General features: G+C 27.5%; 2 protein-coding genes across 3 annotated transcripts; one reads left to right on the top strand and one right to left on the bottom strand.

Annotated features, from left to right (window-relative positions):
- The first annotated feature begins 10,653 nt into the window (after positions 1 to 10,653).
- LOC122848512 (high mobility group protein 20A) lies at positions 10,654 to 12,234 on the top strand. 2 transcript variants are annotated; one of them, XM_044146626.1, is made up of 3 exons: positions 10,654 to 11,285; positions 11,366 to 11,441; positions 11,525 to 12,234. In XM_044146626.1, exons 1-3 carry the CDS (start codon positions 10,740 to 10,742, stop codon positions 11,875 to 11,877), a joined length of 975 nt encoding a protein of 324 aa, XP_044002561.1. In that variant the 5' UTR covers positions 10,654 to 10,739; the 3' UTR covers positions 11,878 to 12,234. The 2 variants fall into 2 exon arrangements, with proteins under 2 accessions (XP_044002561.1, XP_044002551.1); XM_044146616.1 differs by having other exon boundaries at positions 11,363 to 11,441.
- LOC122848505 (protein MMS22-like) lies at positions 12,188 to 16,352 on the bottom strand. The gene is made up of 4 exons (XM_044146603.1): positions 16,176 to 16,352; positions 15,626 to 15,877; positions 12,391 to 15,516; positions 12,188 to 12,300 (listed from the first exon to the last, which is right to left on the bottom strand). Exons 2-4 carry the CDS (start codon positions 15,841 to 15,843, stop codon positions 12,252 to 12,254), a joined length of 3,393 nt encoding a protein of 1,130 aa, XP_044002538.1. The 5' UTR covers positions 15,844 to 15,877; positions 16,176 to 16,352; the 3' UTR covers positions 12,188 to 12,251.
- Positions 16,353 to 16,373: the final 21 nt, after the last annotated feature.

Here is a 16,373-nt window from a genome sequence, read left to right as displayed (position 1 = left end):
CGCGCGTCGTTTTGGTAGGCGCACGACAAGGAAGACGATAGAGTCTGCACCGTTGCCCATGAAGAAACAATCGAGCCTTGTTAGCAATATAGGAGTATTACATATATGCTATTAGGTGCTTTCTTTTGTGTATTTATTTTTTTTCCTGTTTATTTTCACGCATGCGCAATTGAATGCGCAGTCAGCAAAAAGTCAGTTTGCAACAGCGTAAGACATGAGGGGCTGGATCAGCCATGTTTTAATTCTTATTTTTGAAAAATTATTTGTTCGACGCCACTGTTCTCTCAACAAGTTTGCATGACAGGCGCATGTGCATGATCATGCGCATTAAAGTGAAAAAAAATAAATACACAAAAGAAAGCACCTATTGTGTGTAACGCACACATGTATACTTTAAAAATTTTACTTAATTCTACGACTTCTGCGCAAATGCGTGGTCATGATGCGCCAACAAAAAATTGACGAAAGAACGCACCTAATCAAAGATCGTCGAAGATCACAAATTTTACATACTGCGCACCTTATGTTTGTATATTTTTTGTCCATTTTCTACTTCCGAGAAAAAAATTTGTGATCTTCGACGATCTTTGAATATCGTCCATAGAGATGTCACCTTTGTTTTTTCTACGACTATCACTGATGATCTCCAACTAATACAATAATTGTATTATGTTCTATCGTTGTCTATTGTTGTTGTTGATATACATATAGAAATCGTCAGCGATATCCCTGATTTTTTTTCTCTGTGGTTTCAAAATCGGGGTACAGACTAAATTTAGTTAACTAGGGCAAGTTGGAAGAAGCAGTGATTATCTCCAACATTCTCAGAATTTCTTTAAATTTCTCGGATTTTCTAAAATCAGAGAAAAATCAAAGAAACCCTGGTGAAAACAATTTTGACAAAATTTGATTATTTGTAATAAATAAAATAAAAATAGATTTTTCCTTGATAAATTTTCAGTTTCTGCGTTTTCAGAAATTTCTTTTGCTGGAAAAAAAAAATTTCGAAAATCAAAAAAAAATATTAATATTTCTGCCCAAATTTTCGCTATGCTCAAAATGCGTCTATTGTCCACTATATTCTGTAAAAAAAAATTCAGAAAAATAAAAAAGGTCCCTTTTGAGAAATTCCAAAATTAGTGATATTTAAGATGATGGAGCCTAGAAAAATTGATGAAAAAATCTTAAAAAATTAGAGGCCTAATTTCAGCCCAAAATCAACCAAAAAAAGCTTATATCTTATCATAATCGTAAGGGGTCAGGCAGATGACCCCGTGATTTGACTAAGAACGCCCCATACATTTATATTATATTTATTTGAATAGTTTTTTTTCTTTTTTAAACTAAACATAATTTTTTTTTTATTATTACACAACATTATAAATGAATACAATATTACAAATAAAATTTACCAGAAGAAAAAGAAGATAAAAGATAAATATAATAACAATGTTATGAGTATTTTTTTTTTTTTTTTATGTTGATATAATAATTATATACTAATCTATGTTAAATGATATACATATTATAGAATATACTTTGATTATGATTTAACTGAAATTTTTTTATCCTAATCCTGGTGGACTGGAATTGTAATCAATGCATCTGGATTCACACAATCCTGAATGATCACAAATTCTTGTTCGTTTTCCTGAACAGAATGATATGAAATACGATGGTTTCTTAACATGAACAAAAGTAAATGAAGGAATCTTCCAAGCTTTAATTTTTACATCAGTGATAGCATTATTCAATAGAAATATATCGTAAATGTTGGTATATTTAAATGCATTATCTTCAATGTGGCTAATTTTGTTGTGTGATAAATCCAACTGACTGCATTTAAAATTTTCAAAAGTATCTTTTTTAATAATTGAAAATTCATTGTAACTTAAATTAAGAAGATGTAAATTATTATTATTGGATTTCATCAATGATTTATTATCAATTCCATTAATTTTATTATGATTCAGGTCGAGGGTAATTAAATTATTGAGACTATCAAAAATACCAGTAAAAATACGAGTTAATTTGTTGAATGCCAAATATATATATTTGAGATTGTCCAATGAATTAAATGCAGCAGCTTCAATAGTCGTCAATTGTGTCTGTGATATTGACAATTTTTCCAGATTTCGTAGACATTGCAATGAATTAATTGGTAATTTATTTATTGATCCACCTGTATAATAGAGAGCCGTAATTGGCAGTATATTCTTATTGAATCTTGGATTATCACAAATATTAATTGAATCGCTATCTAAAATTTCCAATATTCTTATACTTGGAACAGTTTTCAATACATTATTAATATACTCGGAGGGTGATTTTGGATTTTTTTTAATTCCCATTTTTAAATAATTGAGTGATAATAAATAATCAAATAAATTTTCTATGAGTGGAATTGGTCCAACATCTAATACTAAATTTTCTAATTTCGTTAAACCATCAAATGATTCTGGATAAATAATAAATTCACTTTTAAAATTTTCAAATATGATTAATGTTTTTAAATATGATTTAGTATATGAATTTTTGAATGCATATTTCTTGATTGATGATATACCTGTGTTGTTCAATTCTAGTTTGTCACTTGGTAACAAATGAGAATATTTTCTGGCGTGGAATGATATGGCTACAAATTCATCAACGTATAATAAAGATTTGTGGTCAATACAAATCATATATAAATTATGAACTTTACAATTTGCTTTAGTTCGAGAATTGTTAACATACCAAAAATCAGTGTCATTTATAAAACCAATATTATTATGGTAATATATATGATCAAGATTCATATCATCAAATGCACCATCATCAATTTGAATAATTTGATTATTTGAAATATCTAAAGCTTTTGTTTCAAAACCGTAAAATGTATCATTTTTAATATGATTTAATAAATTATAACTTAAGTCAAGCAATGATAAATTTAGATTCATAAATACTTTATGATCAAATGATTTTATTTTATTTGATGATAGATTCAAATATTTGATATTATCAAGACCGTCAAATGCCGAGGGTTCAATTGTTTCGAGCTTGCTTTCTGTGACAGCAAGATAATCAAGTTGTTTTAAACACGAAAAAGCACGTTGTTGTAAACTTGTAAATTTTCCATATTCATAATGAAGACTTGATAAATTAAAATTATTTGTGCATAATTTTTCATCACAAATATTGACTTTATGTTGATGAGACAATAATAAGTTATGTAAATATTTGAGATTTTTAAATAATTGACAGAGAGGTATAGTGGATGATTTATCTGCCAAAATTTCTAGAGATCTTAATGACGTTAAGCAATTAAAAATATATGATTGAATTTGAATTGTCCTAGTATTGAGTATAAGAACTTCAAGTTTTTTTAAGCCAGTAAATGATAAAGGAAATATTGTAAAATTTTTTGCATCAGAATTTATAATTAAATATTTTATACTCAAATTCTGAAATGCATTTTCTTCAATTGATTCAATGCTGTTGTCTACTATTTCAAGTGCTGAAGGCTGCCAATTATCAAATAGTTTTTTTACTAATTTAAGTTTCATGCCAGTTGTACAAATTTTGAAAAAATAATATTCACTCAAGTAACACATGTTGTCGTTAAAACTGGGGAAACTGATTAATTTATTTGATTTATTTTTTAAATTATTGTCTGTGTTCAATGCAATATCGGAATTCATATAATCATAATAAACAATAGTATTATCATTAAAACCCCACTTTAAGCTATTGATAGTGAACAAATAATTGCTAAATAGATAGATTGTGTCGACATGTGAGGAATTAAATGCTCCATCAAAAATAGCAACAATTTTACTTTGTGTGAGATCAATAACATTGCATTTTACATTTCGAAAAATTCCTTCATCAATAATGTCCAATGAATTGTAGCTCAAGTTGAGCAATGACAATTTGTTACTTTCAATTACAAATGATCCATTATCAATTTTATTTATCGAATTATTACTCAAGTCAATAACTTTCAAACTTCGAGAAGTATTAAATACATTTGAGGCTATATGAGTCAGTTTATTATTTGATACTATGGACACTTTTTTTAATTTCTTCAATACATTAAATGAACCTGATGAAATCAAAGTTAAATTGCTCTCAGATATTGTAAGCTGTTGAAGGTTTTTTAAACAATAAAATGATTGACGTGTCACTACAGTCATGTAACTACCAGTATATTGAAGTTCAAATATATTGAGAGAAGTATTTTGTCTTGTGAAATAGCAAACATCAGCATCGTGTTGATTAACTAATTCCAATTTATGTAAATTTAAATGTTTATCCAGCAAATCATTGAGATATGATTTTGTTTTATCGGTCAATTGAATTTTTAGATATTTTAAATTATTTAAACCATAAAAAATATCAGTGTCTAGCAAAACTGAAGCTGAATTAATTTCTAGATTTTCCAATGCTGCTAAATTGGAAAAAGCAAGTGGTTCAATATGCAATTCAATATCAGCCAAATTGAGTTGTAAAGACTTAATTGATGAAGATGATGATATATTTTCCAATGCATTATTTTGAAAGACGTTAACTTTTTTATTTGTTATTTCAGTTTTATTTGGATATATTTTGATAGCTGAATCGTTGCCTCTAAAAAATGTCCAATTACCGTTTCTACAATTTTGGTAGGTTCCCGTAATTGTTTTATAACAATAATGTGTCTCCGAAAATACCAACGACGGTCGATATATCAATAATAATTTAATTATTATCCACAAAATTCGAATGTTATTCATTGTGGACGTATTTTTTTATGAAGCACTTATTTTGAAGTAGACACTGATGTCAAAGTAACTTTCGACATCTAAATTATTTTCACCTTATATTTACTTCTATTTATATCTTCCGCCACTACCTAAAATTAATCCATTAAATCATAATATAAATATTCACTTGAATTATGAATTTTTTGTATATTTGATTTATTTATTACTTGTTTGTCATTTTTTTTTTTTATGTAAAACTTTTTCATAGAAAAACAAAAAGTATAAGCCATCAAGATTTTAGGCTTTTCTTATCAGTACTTTTCAGCGTTATCATCTGTTGATGGAAATTTACCAAATCATTTTTTCAAACATCTTTGAAATATATACTTTTACTTTATTCATAATATTTACTTTCTTTCATTTTTAAGAAATATTAATAGTTTGAGCTTTTATATATATTATTTACTATCTATAAAGAATTTAAATATGCAATCACTTAAATTATACGCTTCTAAAGCGTTAATTTATATCATAGTAATATTTATGTCAATTTCTAAATGACTGGAAAGATGAAAATTTTTGAAAATTACTTTTTCATTTGTATTTGCATTTTTTTTTTTTATTACTAGCTTGAACATTATAAAAACTATAATATGTAAATATAAGGTTCTATTTGTATATGAATAAATGTTATCAAGTTAAAAAGAATAAATTTAAGCAAATAAAATTTTATTTTTTATATAAATCAAATTTAAATCCGACAACCGTCTCGCCAAGTCGTTTTAGGTTTATTTTTTTGTCGTTCTATATTTTTTCGGCATCTACTTGAGGTACAAGCTATTTATATTTTTCAATATCATCACTTATTTTTTATCTCAAAACAAGTATATGTAAACATCTCGCATCTTCAAATTAAAAATGCAGAGACAACAATAATTTTTTTCTTTATCTAATCGCTCATTATGAAAGTAGAGTAAAAATAAAAAGTAAAAAATGAATAATAAATTAATCTCGAGATTATAAATCAATTTTAAATTTAATTTAAAAATAGTTTTCATTGTATACCAGCATAATATTTTATTATTTTTAATGAGTATACGTATATGAGACTACATTATTTTTCATCCAGCAAAATCGTAAAATCATAGAATAATACATTCTAAATTGACAATGATGACAACGTATGATTTCTCCTGTTCTAAATGTAGAATATGTTGAAGAAAAATTGAAGATTGACCAGCTCTACAATTCAACAAAAACTACAATCATATAGTTTACTCCGAGTTTTTAATTTATATTCTCAAGAAAACACTTCATTTACGTTGCATGTATAATAAATATAACTTTGGTAATTTAGGCTTTATATACAATGTATAATAGCAATCAATATTCTACTTTTCAAGTAGAACAAAATTCCTGACAATAATTGACACTATACTGAGCTAAATTACTCCGTGTCTCCGTAAATATCTCCGGAAGTCTCAATTGCGTAGAAATCCGGAGAGATTTTCTCCACCAGGGATGAATTCAAGTTTCTTATATCAAATGATGAGTTTTTTTTCGAAACATGATAATTTTCTCTTTTATTAATTTATACTACGTGAGCTTGAAATTTCCTTTGTTTTGCTACGTGATTTTTTGTTTCGAAATATTATTTAATGTAGATTTCAATTATGTGAAAATTTGTGCGTGAGTATATAGACCTATACGACCTATACCTGATGAAAAATTGGAGAAATTTACGCCAAGGAACCAATAAGGCTTTGATGATGTTGACGGGAAAAAGAATCTCATTAACTATTTGAATTATGATTCATAATCATAGAAGGGACAAGTTGTGGAGGTGATATTTTTGGAAGTTGAGCGCCGTAAAAAAAAAAAAAAAAAACTTTTATTATCTTGTACTGGACATCGTGTTTTACTGACATCTCTCGATATACATCTATTTAATAATTTCTATTTAATAATTTACAATTTTTTTTTATCATAATTTAATTTTAAAAAGTGAAAAACCTATTTAGTAAGTAGAAATTACTATTTTTCTTTTTTCGCTCTAATCAATAGCATGTGATATTTTATTTTGAATTTTTGGTAGAATTTAATAATAATAATAATGATAGTTTGGTGAAAAAAAGAAAACACGTGATTTCATATAGTGAAATTAATTTATTATTTTTTTTCAGTATTAAAGCATTTGGGAAAGATTTATGCCCAAAGAAATCAAGCAACCGTTGATGATGTTGGCAAGGAAAGAGATGACATTAACTGCCTGGACCATTATTCATCATACAAAATATTCATGTGGCTTTTTCAGCGTATCGAATCATGATGGGCTCCCAGGAAATTCAGTTATTTAATGCAAAAAAGATCAAGGAGCCTTTGATGAGGTTGGCGAGGAGAAAAATTACATCAACTGTCTAATCTTTTGGTGCATTTGAACGACCACCTATAGTAGAAGAAATGAGAAGATTCAACGCGTCCTGTATACGGACACAAAATTATTTTTTAATGGATGCTCAACAACTTGAAGACAATGAGATAATTTAAAAAAGACACAAAGGGTTTAAAAGTTCCAACCAAGATAGGAAAGTTTCATCGAAGACTTCAAAAATAACTCTACGAACCTATTTTTAATGGAACTTTATTAAAAAAAGTTTAGAACTCACTAAAAAAAAAAAATAATGACAAATAAATAAAGACCTCTAAAACAATTTCTTCCTTTTTATTATAGTGATTTTTTGTATACTTATATATTTTTTTTCTATTTTTGAGCTTTTATTTCTTTAGAATAGAATATTAACAAGTGAAGAGCGTCTTAAAATATTTTTTTACTTGTGTAGAAGGCGTTTTGAAACCTTTCCCTGGTGAATTTCCCCGCGATTTCTCCTGAATACCTCCGCGATTACTCCGAATTTCTCCCAAATTGACCCATGCGGAGAAATGAGTGGAGAAAGGAATCAAAATTTCTTTCCGAATTTTCTCCGAATCGAGTTGGGTGAAGAAACGTTCAGAAATATTTCTTCGCGATAAAAATACGCGGAGTAACGTGCGAAGAAAAAAATTTTACCGCAGAGAAATTCTTCCGAAATCAACGAAGACGGAAAATTTTTTCAGTCATTTTCCCACATTCATCAATTTAATGAAACGATTACGAGAGTTTTGTAGACCAAGTACGTCTGGTATATCAACTTTTTTGAAAAAAAGTGTCTTTGAATTTCAATTTTTTACAAAAAAAATTAACATCATTATGCTTTGCGTTATGTAACAATTAATAATTAGTCATTTTTTTTTGGAAAAATTGGAAATTGAAAAAGTTAGAAAAAAATTGAACAAATGGTGGAGAAAGTTGAAGAAAGGGTAGAGAGATTTGTCCGCCATTTCTCTAACTGTGTGAAAAAATAATTTCACTGCTGAGAAATTTTTTCTAAAATCAACGACAAGGAGAAATTTTTCTGTCGTTTCTCCGAATCAACATAACCTCAACCCTTAAGGGAACGTTAAAATAAACTGACACTGATACAGGGAAACATATAGGGATTTTTGAAATTTTCCAAATTCAGTATGAATCACCGCTATCGTGATATACCGAACCGAACGGAGGTTTTGGAACGTACCCCAAGCCTGGGAATTTTTTAAATTGTTGGATCAAAGTGTATTTACCGCCATCTTGAAGATCCGAAAAAATGATAACTTCTAAACTACGCATGCAATTAATCCATTAGAGTTTAAAGAAACTAAGAAGCACTTGCTAGGTGCTTTCTTTTGGGTATTTTTTTTTTTTTTTACTTCAATGCGCATGATCATGCACGTGCGCATATTATGCAAACATGAAGTTTTGCAACAAAGGAATATGGTGGATTAGCCATAGCCATTTTTAGTTTTTAAGAATTATTTAGCCGGATGCCATCGTTCTTCTTTCCTCATGTTTGCATAATATGCGCATGCACATGATCATGCACATGCGTATGTCATGCAAAATTGAGGAGAGAGCAGTGGCGTCGAAACAAATAATTCTTAAAAAATAAGAATTAAAACATGGCTGATCCAGCTCTTTATGTCCTACGCTGTTGCAATCTGACTTTTTGCCGACTGCGCATTCAACTGCGCATGCGCGAAAATAAACAGGAAAAAAAATAAACACCCAAAAGAAAGCACCTATTGGCGCCGGCAACCGCTGGCATTATATTTATATTAACATTAGTGTGTCAAATTTCTTGTCATTCAGGATTCAGCATTTTGTTGTGTCAACCGATTGCAACTGAAAAACATAAACAATTTATTTAGAATAAAATGGAATAGAATGGAACCTCAAAAAAAAGTGTGTTTACAAAACCAACAATTTCAATATTTTTAGGTTAGTACAAAAATGTCAAGAAAAATATAAATATAATACCAGCGCCAATGCACAGCCATTTTTTTTTTAATGAGTAATTCTGCACATCTGCACCTACGCGTGCGCTGATGGAGATCACATCAGTGTTTTGAACACTGAGTTCATGAAAGAAAGCAGCCATTATGTAAACATGAGGAGAGGACAGTGGCGTCGAACAAATTATTTTTAAAAAATAAGAATTAAAACATAGCCGATCCAGCCCCTCATGTACTACGCTGTTGCAAATTTACTTTTTGCTGACTGCGCATTCAACTACGCATGCGCAAAAATAAATAGGAAAAAAAATAAACACCCAAAAGAAAGCAAATGGGTGCATTCCTTTAATAAAAATTTTTTTTTCGCTCTGCAATTTCGCCCTGTAATACCGACCAAAATTTTATAGGAAAATGCTATTTCTTGTAGTGGCAGTACTGGGCAGTACTGGCACATGACATTATTTTTTCAAGCTTCCAATCATTGGAAGAATTACCTGAATGACTGTTCAATTGTTATATCAAACTGAAATAAATAGAAAATAGACTTGTTGTACTTGCTTGTTATTGTCACATAGGTCGTACTAGACATTAGTAAAGTCTAGGATATTGCATGGAGAATTTTATCACTTTTGTCGCTGTTTCTGTTTCTAGCTACTTGTCGGTATTACAGGGCGAAATTGCAGAGCGAAAAAAAATTTTTTATTAAAGGAATGCACCCCTTGACTATGCAATTTTCCAAGGATCTATTCAGAAATTAGGTGCTTTCTTTTGAGTGTTTATTTTTTCCCTGTTTATTTATTCCCTGCGCAGTTGAATGCGCAGTCGGCAAAAAGTCAGATTGCAACAGCGTATGACATAAGGTGCTTTCTTTTGGGTGTTTATTTTTTTTCGTTTATTTTCGCGCATGCGCAGTTAAATGCGCAGTCGGCAAAAAGTCAGATTGCAACAGCGTAGGACATAAGGGGGACGTTCCAAAAATCACTCGGAAACCCGGACCGGCGCAGTAGATGAAAAAATATAGTGATAAAATAAACTTAAAAGTAACTAGAGGTTACTGTAGATATTGTAAATAACAAAAACAGCCATATTGCATATGCCATTTGCTTTTGTTACTTAATACGGTTGTGAAAAGTATTTTCATAATTATTATTAATAATTAAACAATAATAATTTATTGATTTGTGCCTATAAAAATACATGAACAAACAATCATGTCTACCACAACAAAGTATCAAAAATTTTCTATGATCACAATCTTGAACTTCCGGGTTTCCGAATGCTTTTTGGAACGTCCCCAAGGAGCTGGATCAGCCATGTTTTAATTCTTATTTTTTAAGAATTATTTGTTCGACGCCACTGTTCTCTCCTCATGTTTGCGTAATATGTGTATGATCTGGCGCATTGAAGTGAAAAAAAATAAATACTCAAAAGAAATGAAAGGATCTCCAAAAGAAAGCACCTATTTACCGCTAATCGCTAGGGAATCCATTGTGTGCATGTCAGGGTTGGCAACGCTGGTCAAATCATTTATTTTTTTTTTGTCATTAGTATCATAACCTTCAAAATAACAATAAATACAATACAATCATAGAATAGTTTTGATGAATATTATTTATTAAATTTGACAATATAAAAGAAAGAAAAATGAGTGAAAATACTGAAATAAATGGAGGATTGGTGCAAACAAAAGTCAATGGTGAAAATAATGAACATACTGAAAAATCATCAACACTTAATGAGACCAAAACTCTAGATGAGTATATTCAAGATCTTAATAAAAAAAGTGGTAATTCATCTGGCAATATGTCACAAGCAAATACAACAAATCGCCAAAAAAAACGTAAAAAAACACTGAGAGATGCAACAGCACCAAAACAACCATTAACAGGATATTTTAGATTTTTAAATAATCGTAGAGAAAAAGTAAGAAGTGAAAATCCAACAATGTCATTTGCTGATTTGACAAAACTTCTTGCTTCTGAATGGAGTTCATTGCCTACTGAACAAAAACAAGAATATCTTGATGCTGCTGAACAAGACAAAGAACGTTATAATCGTGAATTTCGTGATTATAAACAAACTGAAGCATACAGATTATTTAATGAAAAACAAGAAATGGAAAAACGAGAAAATAGTGGAAATAATAAAAAAGAAAGAAATGGAACAGATATCCCAAATGATCATCCAATTGTAAGTTATAAAATATTGTTTTCATCATTTTAAATCATTTTTTTTCTCCAATAATTTCTAATTTTTATTATTAATAGCAGGAAACACCAGTTGAAAATGAATTTTCTGGTTTTGATATACCAATTTTTACTGAAGAGTTTCTTGATCACAATAAATGTAAGTTTTATTATTATTTATTATAGGTATGAAAAATATAAATAAAAATTCATTTAATTAATTTTTCAAATTACAACAAATAGCATGTGAATCAGAACTTCGACAATTGAGAAAAGCAACATCAGATTACGAAGCACAAAATGCTGTACTTCAACGACACGTTGATAAATTACACAGTGCTGTTAGAAGTCTTGATTCAGAAGCAAATCAACAAAGAATAACAAATCAATCACTTCAACGACATCTCGATACTTTGAGAAATCAATTCGTTACTTGTTTTTCTTCAATTTCACTACCAGGAATTTATGATGGAGCTAATATTCAAAATCTTGACAATTATATTGAACAATTAGAAGCAATTTTAGAAACTAATGCTGATCCATTATTAAAAAGTACAGTTAGAAATGCTGTATCACGATTGGAAACTATGGGATGACGTTCACCTCTCAATGATACATCAACTGTTGTTGTTGATATCAGCCGTAATGATGATGATAACGATGACGACGATGATTATGATGATAATGATAATGATGCTAGTACAACTCCAAAAGATGCTTCTACTATTGCATCAACATTACCAGGTAATCAAAAACATCATCGTCGGAAGCATCGTAAATAAAATACAAATACTTATTTTGCGTTTTTTTTTTCTAAATATATATTATAAACAAACCAATAATTAATCAACTACTTATAATATCGTACTTGTAATTTATATAATAATTATAACTATTTGTAATAATCACAGATTCATTAAATTGATTTGAATAAATAAAGCCTTTTTTTTTTTTATTGTCTTGAGTGAAATTATGATTTAATATTTTTTACATCATCTCGAATACGATCCAGTGTTGAACTAAAAAATATAAAAAAATATATATTAAATTAAATTAATAAAACATACAAAAAAAATTATTATTATTATTGTTTTAAATCATTAACTTACGATAATAATTGTGCATTTGGACGTTTTTCATTGTGCATTTTTATAATTTCAGTATTAAAAATTGGTATAATATAATTGACAGTTGCCACATCAATGTTAATTAATAAACGTAATAAATCAAATGATATTTGTGGTTTATAAGATAAGTAATTACTTAGTATTGTTGCTATTTTATCATTAACTTTTTTTTTCAATATATCATTTGTTGTATAATTTGAATTTTTAAACATTGCCTTTAAAAAATTTTCAGCTTGTTTTTTGTGTGGATGCATATCGTGAACTTTAAAATAAATTTCAATTATTTTTGTCATTGAATGTGTGATAATTGATTCAACAAGCCATTTTGGACAATTTGATGTTTTCAGAAAATTTTCATAAACAGCCATAACAAGATGACAATGTTGATGTGTTGTATTTCCATTATATGCTGTTATAAATGATAATGTTAATTTAATAATTAAAAAATTACAAAATTCCATATTACTATCCATAAATATACGAGTTATTGGCTCAGTATTTTTAAATTTACCATTATCAATTGGAATAACAATTAATGGTAAATATTTATCAAAAAGATTAACAAAAATTTTATGAAGATTTATATCACTTTGAACACCAGCTGTTCCAAGTCCAAGTATTGCTTTGGAAAAAATTTTTTTTGAATGTATTTTTAAATACGATTGTTCTTCAGATAGTAATAAAGTTGTTTTTATCAAATTAATTAATGGTCCTACATTTGAATTCTTTTCATGTAACATAGCACTACAAAAAAAAAATATTGACCCCAAACAGTTGTGTATGTGAATAGCTAATTCAGAATTTATATTATTTTCATTGATTGGAGTTAATATCCATTTTTCAAGATCTTTAAATATCATACGTATTCTTCTATCAAATACATTGTATTCTTTTTGAGTTATGGTTTTTCTTTTTGTTGATATTGCAATGATAAAACGAAAAAAAGAACCATCTTCAGCAGTAAAAACTCTAGCATCTTTCCATGATGGAAACAATTGTTTAATTTCTGGTAAATTAATAACATTATTTTTAAGAGTTAATATTTCATCTTTGTCTGAATCATGATTAAATATACAAGCTTTTATCCATGCTTGTATTAATATTAAATCAAAATTTTTAACAACATTTTTTAATAATTCAACAGTATCATTTTTAACTAGTATTATTGATAAATAATGAAGTGTAACACGTATATCTTTAACTTTTATTATTGATGTGAAATGTTCAAATAGTGTTTGAGAATTGTGTTGATATTTTGATGCCATTGAAGGTTTTTTAATAGCACAAAATGTAAATAATGCAGCAAGTTGAGCAATGTCATTATAATATTCACTTGATAATTCAACATCAAAAACTAATGTACGTGTTCTACGTGCAGCATACCATAAACAATCAAGTATTTGATCATTTGCACGTGGAAATATATTGATTAACATTTTTAAAATAATACCAACTTTACTTTTTGGACAATTATCAAGATAACGATGAACCCAACTACCAAATAAATAATTTTCACCATTATCAAGTATTTCATTTGATGACAATACATATACCAATGTATCTAAAAATGATGACATCATTGTTCTTGATAAATCATCTTCTTTACAACAAATAATATCAATTGTTTTTAATATTTGTTCAGCAATATCTTGAAGATTTATACGTTTATCTGCATAAAGTATTAGACATGCTAACTGTGATTTAAAATTAAGTAATGAACGTCTTGGATTTTCTAGACTTGTTTCATCAACAACAGATGGAACTAAATTTAACATAGCTGTACAAATTCTTTTTGTATCAGTTGTAACAGCAAGTGTTAAAAATAATGATATAAAATTGAATATTTTTGATTCAGAACTTATTTCTAATTTTTTTTTCTGAAATTTTGTTAATATTCTTCCTTCTAATTGTGTCCAAATTCTCATGTCTTTTTTATCCCAACTTTTTTTTAATAATGTACCAAGATATCGTAGGAATAAACCATAACTTGATTCTTTACTGCTATCATAATTATTTTCAATTCTCATTTTTATTTGTTTAATTATATCAAATGGTGTTTTTTTTTCAAGTGATATAGACCATGGTCCTGATGTTTGAATTAAAAATGTTTGATCAAGACGTCGATGAAAACAATCCCATATTAATGCTATTATTGTTATTCTAGATGGCCACCAATCATTCATTTCTTTTAATATTGGTATCATTATTTTTAATTCTTCATCAATTTCATCTCTATCACCATCTTTACCTCCGTTATTTAAAAATGATTTTAATATTTTATCAATTTCATCATAATTTGATGTTATTCTATTGCAATTAATACCAATATATGTACCATCATTACTATAACCATAGAGTAAAGTTAAATGATAAATCATCCATATACAAAATAATTCTGGATTTTTCATTTCTGGATAATTTATTTTATCTTCACTGTGCCATGTTAATTTTTTATTTTTAACATCATTATTATGTTTAGAAATTAATATTCCATCAAGTGATGTATTAACATAATCCCAAAATTTTTTACCTTTGTATTTATCATAAATAATATTAATAAATAATTGTAATATTAACCACATGTCTCTAACACAAGTACAACTGTATGGATTTTTTTGTTTTAAATCAGTCAAATTAATTCGTTCAAATATTTTTGTTGATATATAAATAAGATCATCAATAATGAGATTAATTGTTTTATCAAGTTGATCATTTTCTTGCAATAAAACAATTCTTGAATAAAATAATATTAAAATATGCCAACGAAGCTCAAGATGTGTATGATAAAGATGAAATTCTGGCTGATTACAATTATTACCAATATTTGCAACAATATAATGAAATGTTGATGATGGAATGTATTTTAATTGTGAAAGAAATCTACTCAATTCATTTAGCATATCTTCAATTTCTCCATTTACACGTAAAATTAATGGATTTTGCATTGTTGGCATTTCTTCAATGATACTTAAAAAATATGTTCCTGTGTAATCTATAAAATCACCAATTGATTTTCTTAATTTTAAAAAATCAGTATTCGATTGATTTTGTGTTAATACATTGTTGTTGTCATTGTTGATGTATCTATTTAAAATTTTCAATTGCATTCTAAAATTATTAAAAACAATAAAATTTTAATAATAATAATAATAATAATAATAATAATAATAATAAATTAATAAAAGATAGGTATACAAATATTTATGATAAATCTTACTTGAGACAGTTATTTAAATGTTTCAACTGTAATATTGCAGTTGATGCTGGATAATTATAACCAAATAATGTCACTTGTTTTTTATCCAGTTGATAATTCACATTATGATTTGTAAGTCTTTCTAATTCATTTATTATCAATATACTAGTTTTGCTGAGTTCAAAATCATTGGAATTGACTTTTCCATTGCAACAAAAAATACTGCATTTTTCGTCCATTGTGAAAATATATTTTTACTTATCAGTCTTCCATCTGTATAAACAAAAAAATATTCAACAAGTGCCACATGTTTATAATTTTATTGTAGATAGCATAATATAATAATCAGTTGATTTATTTTTTCTATTTATAATTTTAATAAATTGTAAATAGTCTTTCAAATTAATTCTTAAAAATTGAACTTAATTTTTTACATGTTAATTAATTTACTTTGATTTAAAATAATAATACAGTAAAATGTAAACAAACATTTTTTTACCGGTAAAAAATCATAATCAAAAAACTAGTGATTAAAATTAGTATGTAATGTTATGATAAATAAATGGGATACCTATTGAAATAACTCAAGTTAATGTCAAATTTTTTTTTAAATAAAAACTTTGTTAAAGTTGTTTTTTTATTAATTAAAGTATTGTAACCAAATAATTATCAGACTTAATCAGGAAAAAAATATTTCTCTCTACGTTCTACACGATTGTACACGATATTGTCATTTGTCGCCAATCGGCAATCGCCATTCACACGTATG

This window comes from Aphidius gifuensis, linkage group LG1 (assembly GCF_014905175.1).
Source record: "Aphidius gifuensis isolate YNYX2018 linkage group LG1, ASM1490517v1, whole genome shotgun sequence".
In the NCBI taxonomy this organism is placed as follows: Eukaryota; Metazoa; Arthropoda; class Insecta; order Hymenoptera; family Braconidae; genus Aphidius; species Aphidius gifuensis.
The sequence above is the reverse complement of the archived record's forward strand: the minus strand, read 5'-3'. Positions and strand labels throughout refer to the sequence as shown.

Bases quoted from the DNA above. Each gene is read 5' to 3' on its own strand.
- LOC122848505 (XM_044146603.1), bottom strand. From the start codon at position 15,843: ATGGACGAAAAATGCAGTATTTTTTGTTGCAATGGAAAAGTCAATTCC. The intron at 15,517-15,625 runs GTAAGATTTATC...TAATAATTTTAG, and splicing joins CATTTAAATAACTGTCTCAA to AATGCAATTGAAAATTTTAA. The intron at 12,301-12,390 runs GTAAGTTAATGA...TATATTTTTTAG, and splicing joins CCAAATGCACAATTATTATC to TTCAACACTGGATCGTATTC.
- LOC122848512 (XM_044146616.1), top strand. From the start codon at position 10,740: ATGAGTGAAAATACTGAAATAAATGGAGGATTGGTGCAAACAAAAGTC. The intron at 11,286-11,362 runs GTAAGTTATAAA...TATTATTAATAG, and splicing joins TCCCAAATGATCATCCAATT to CAGGAAACACCAGTTGAAAA. The intron at 11,442-11,524 runs GTAAGTTTTATT...TACAACAAATAG, and splicing joins GTTTCTTGATCACAATAAAT to CATGTGAATCAGAACTTCGA.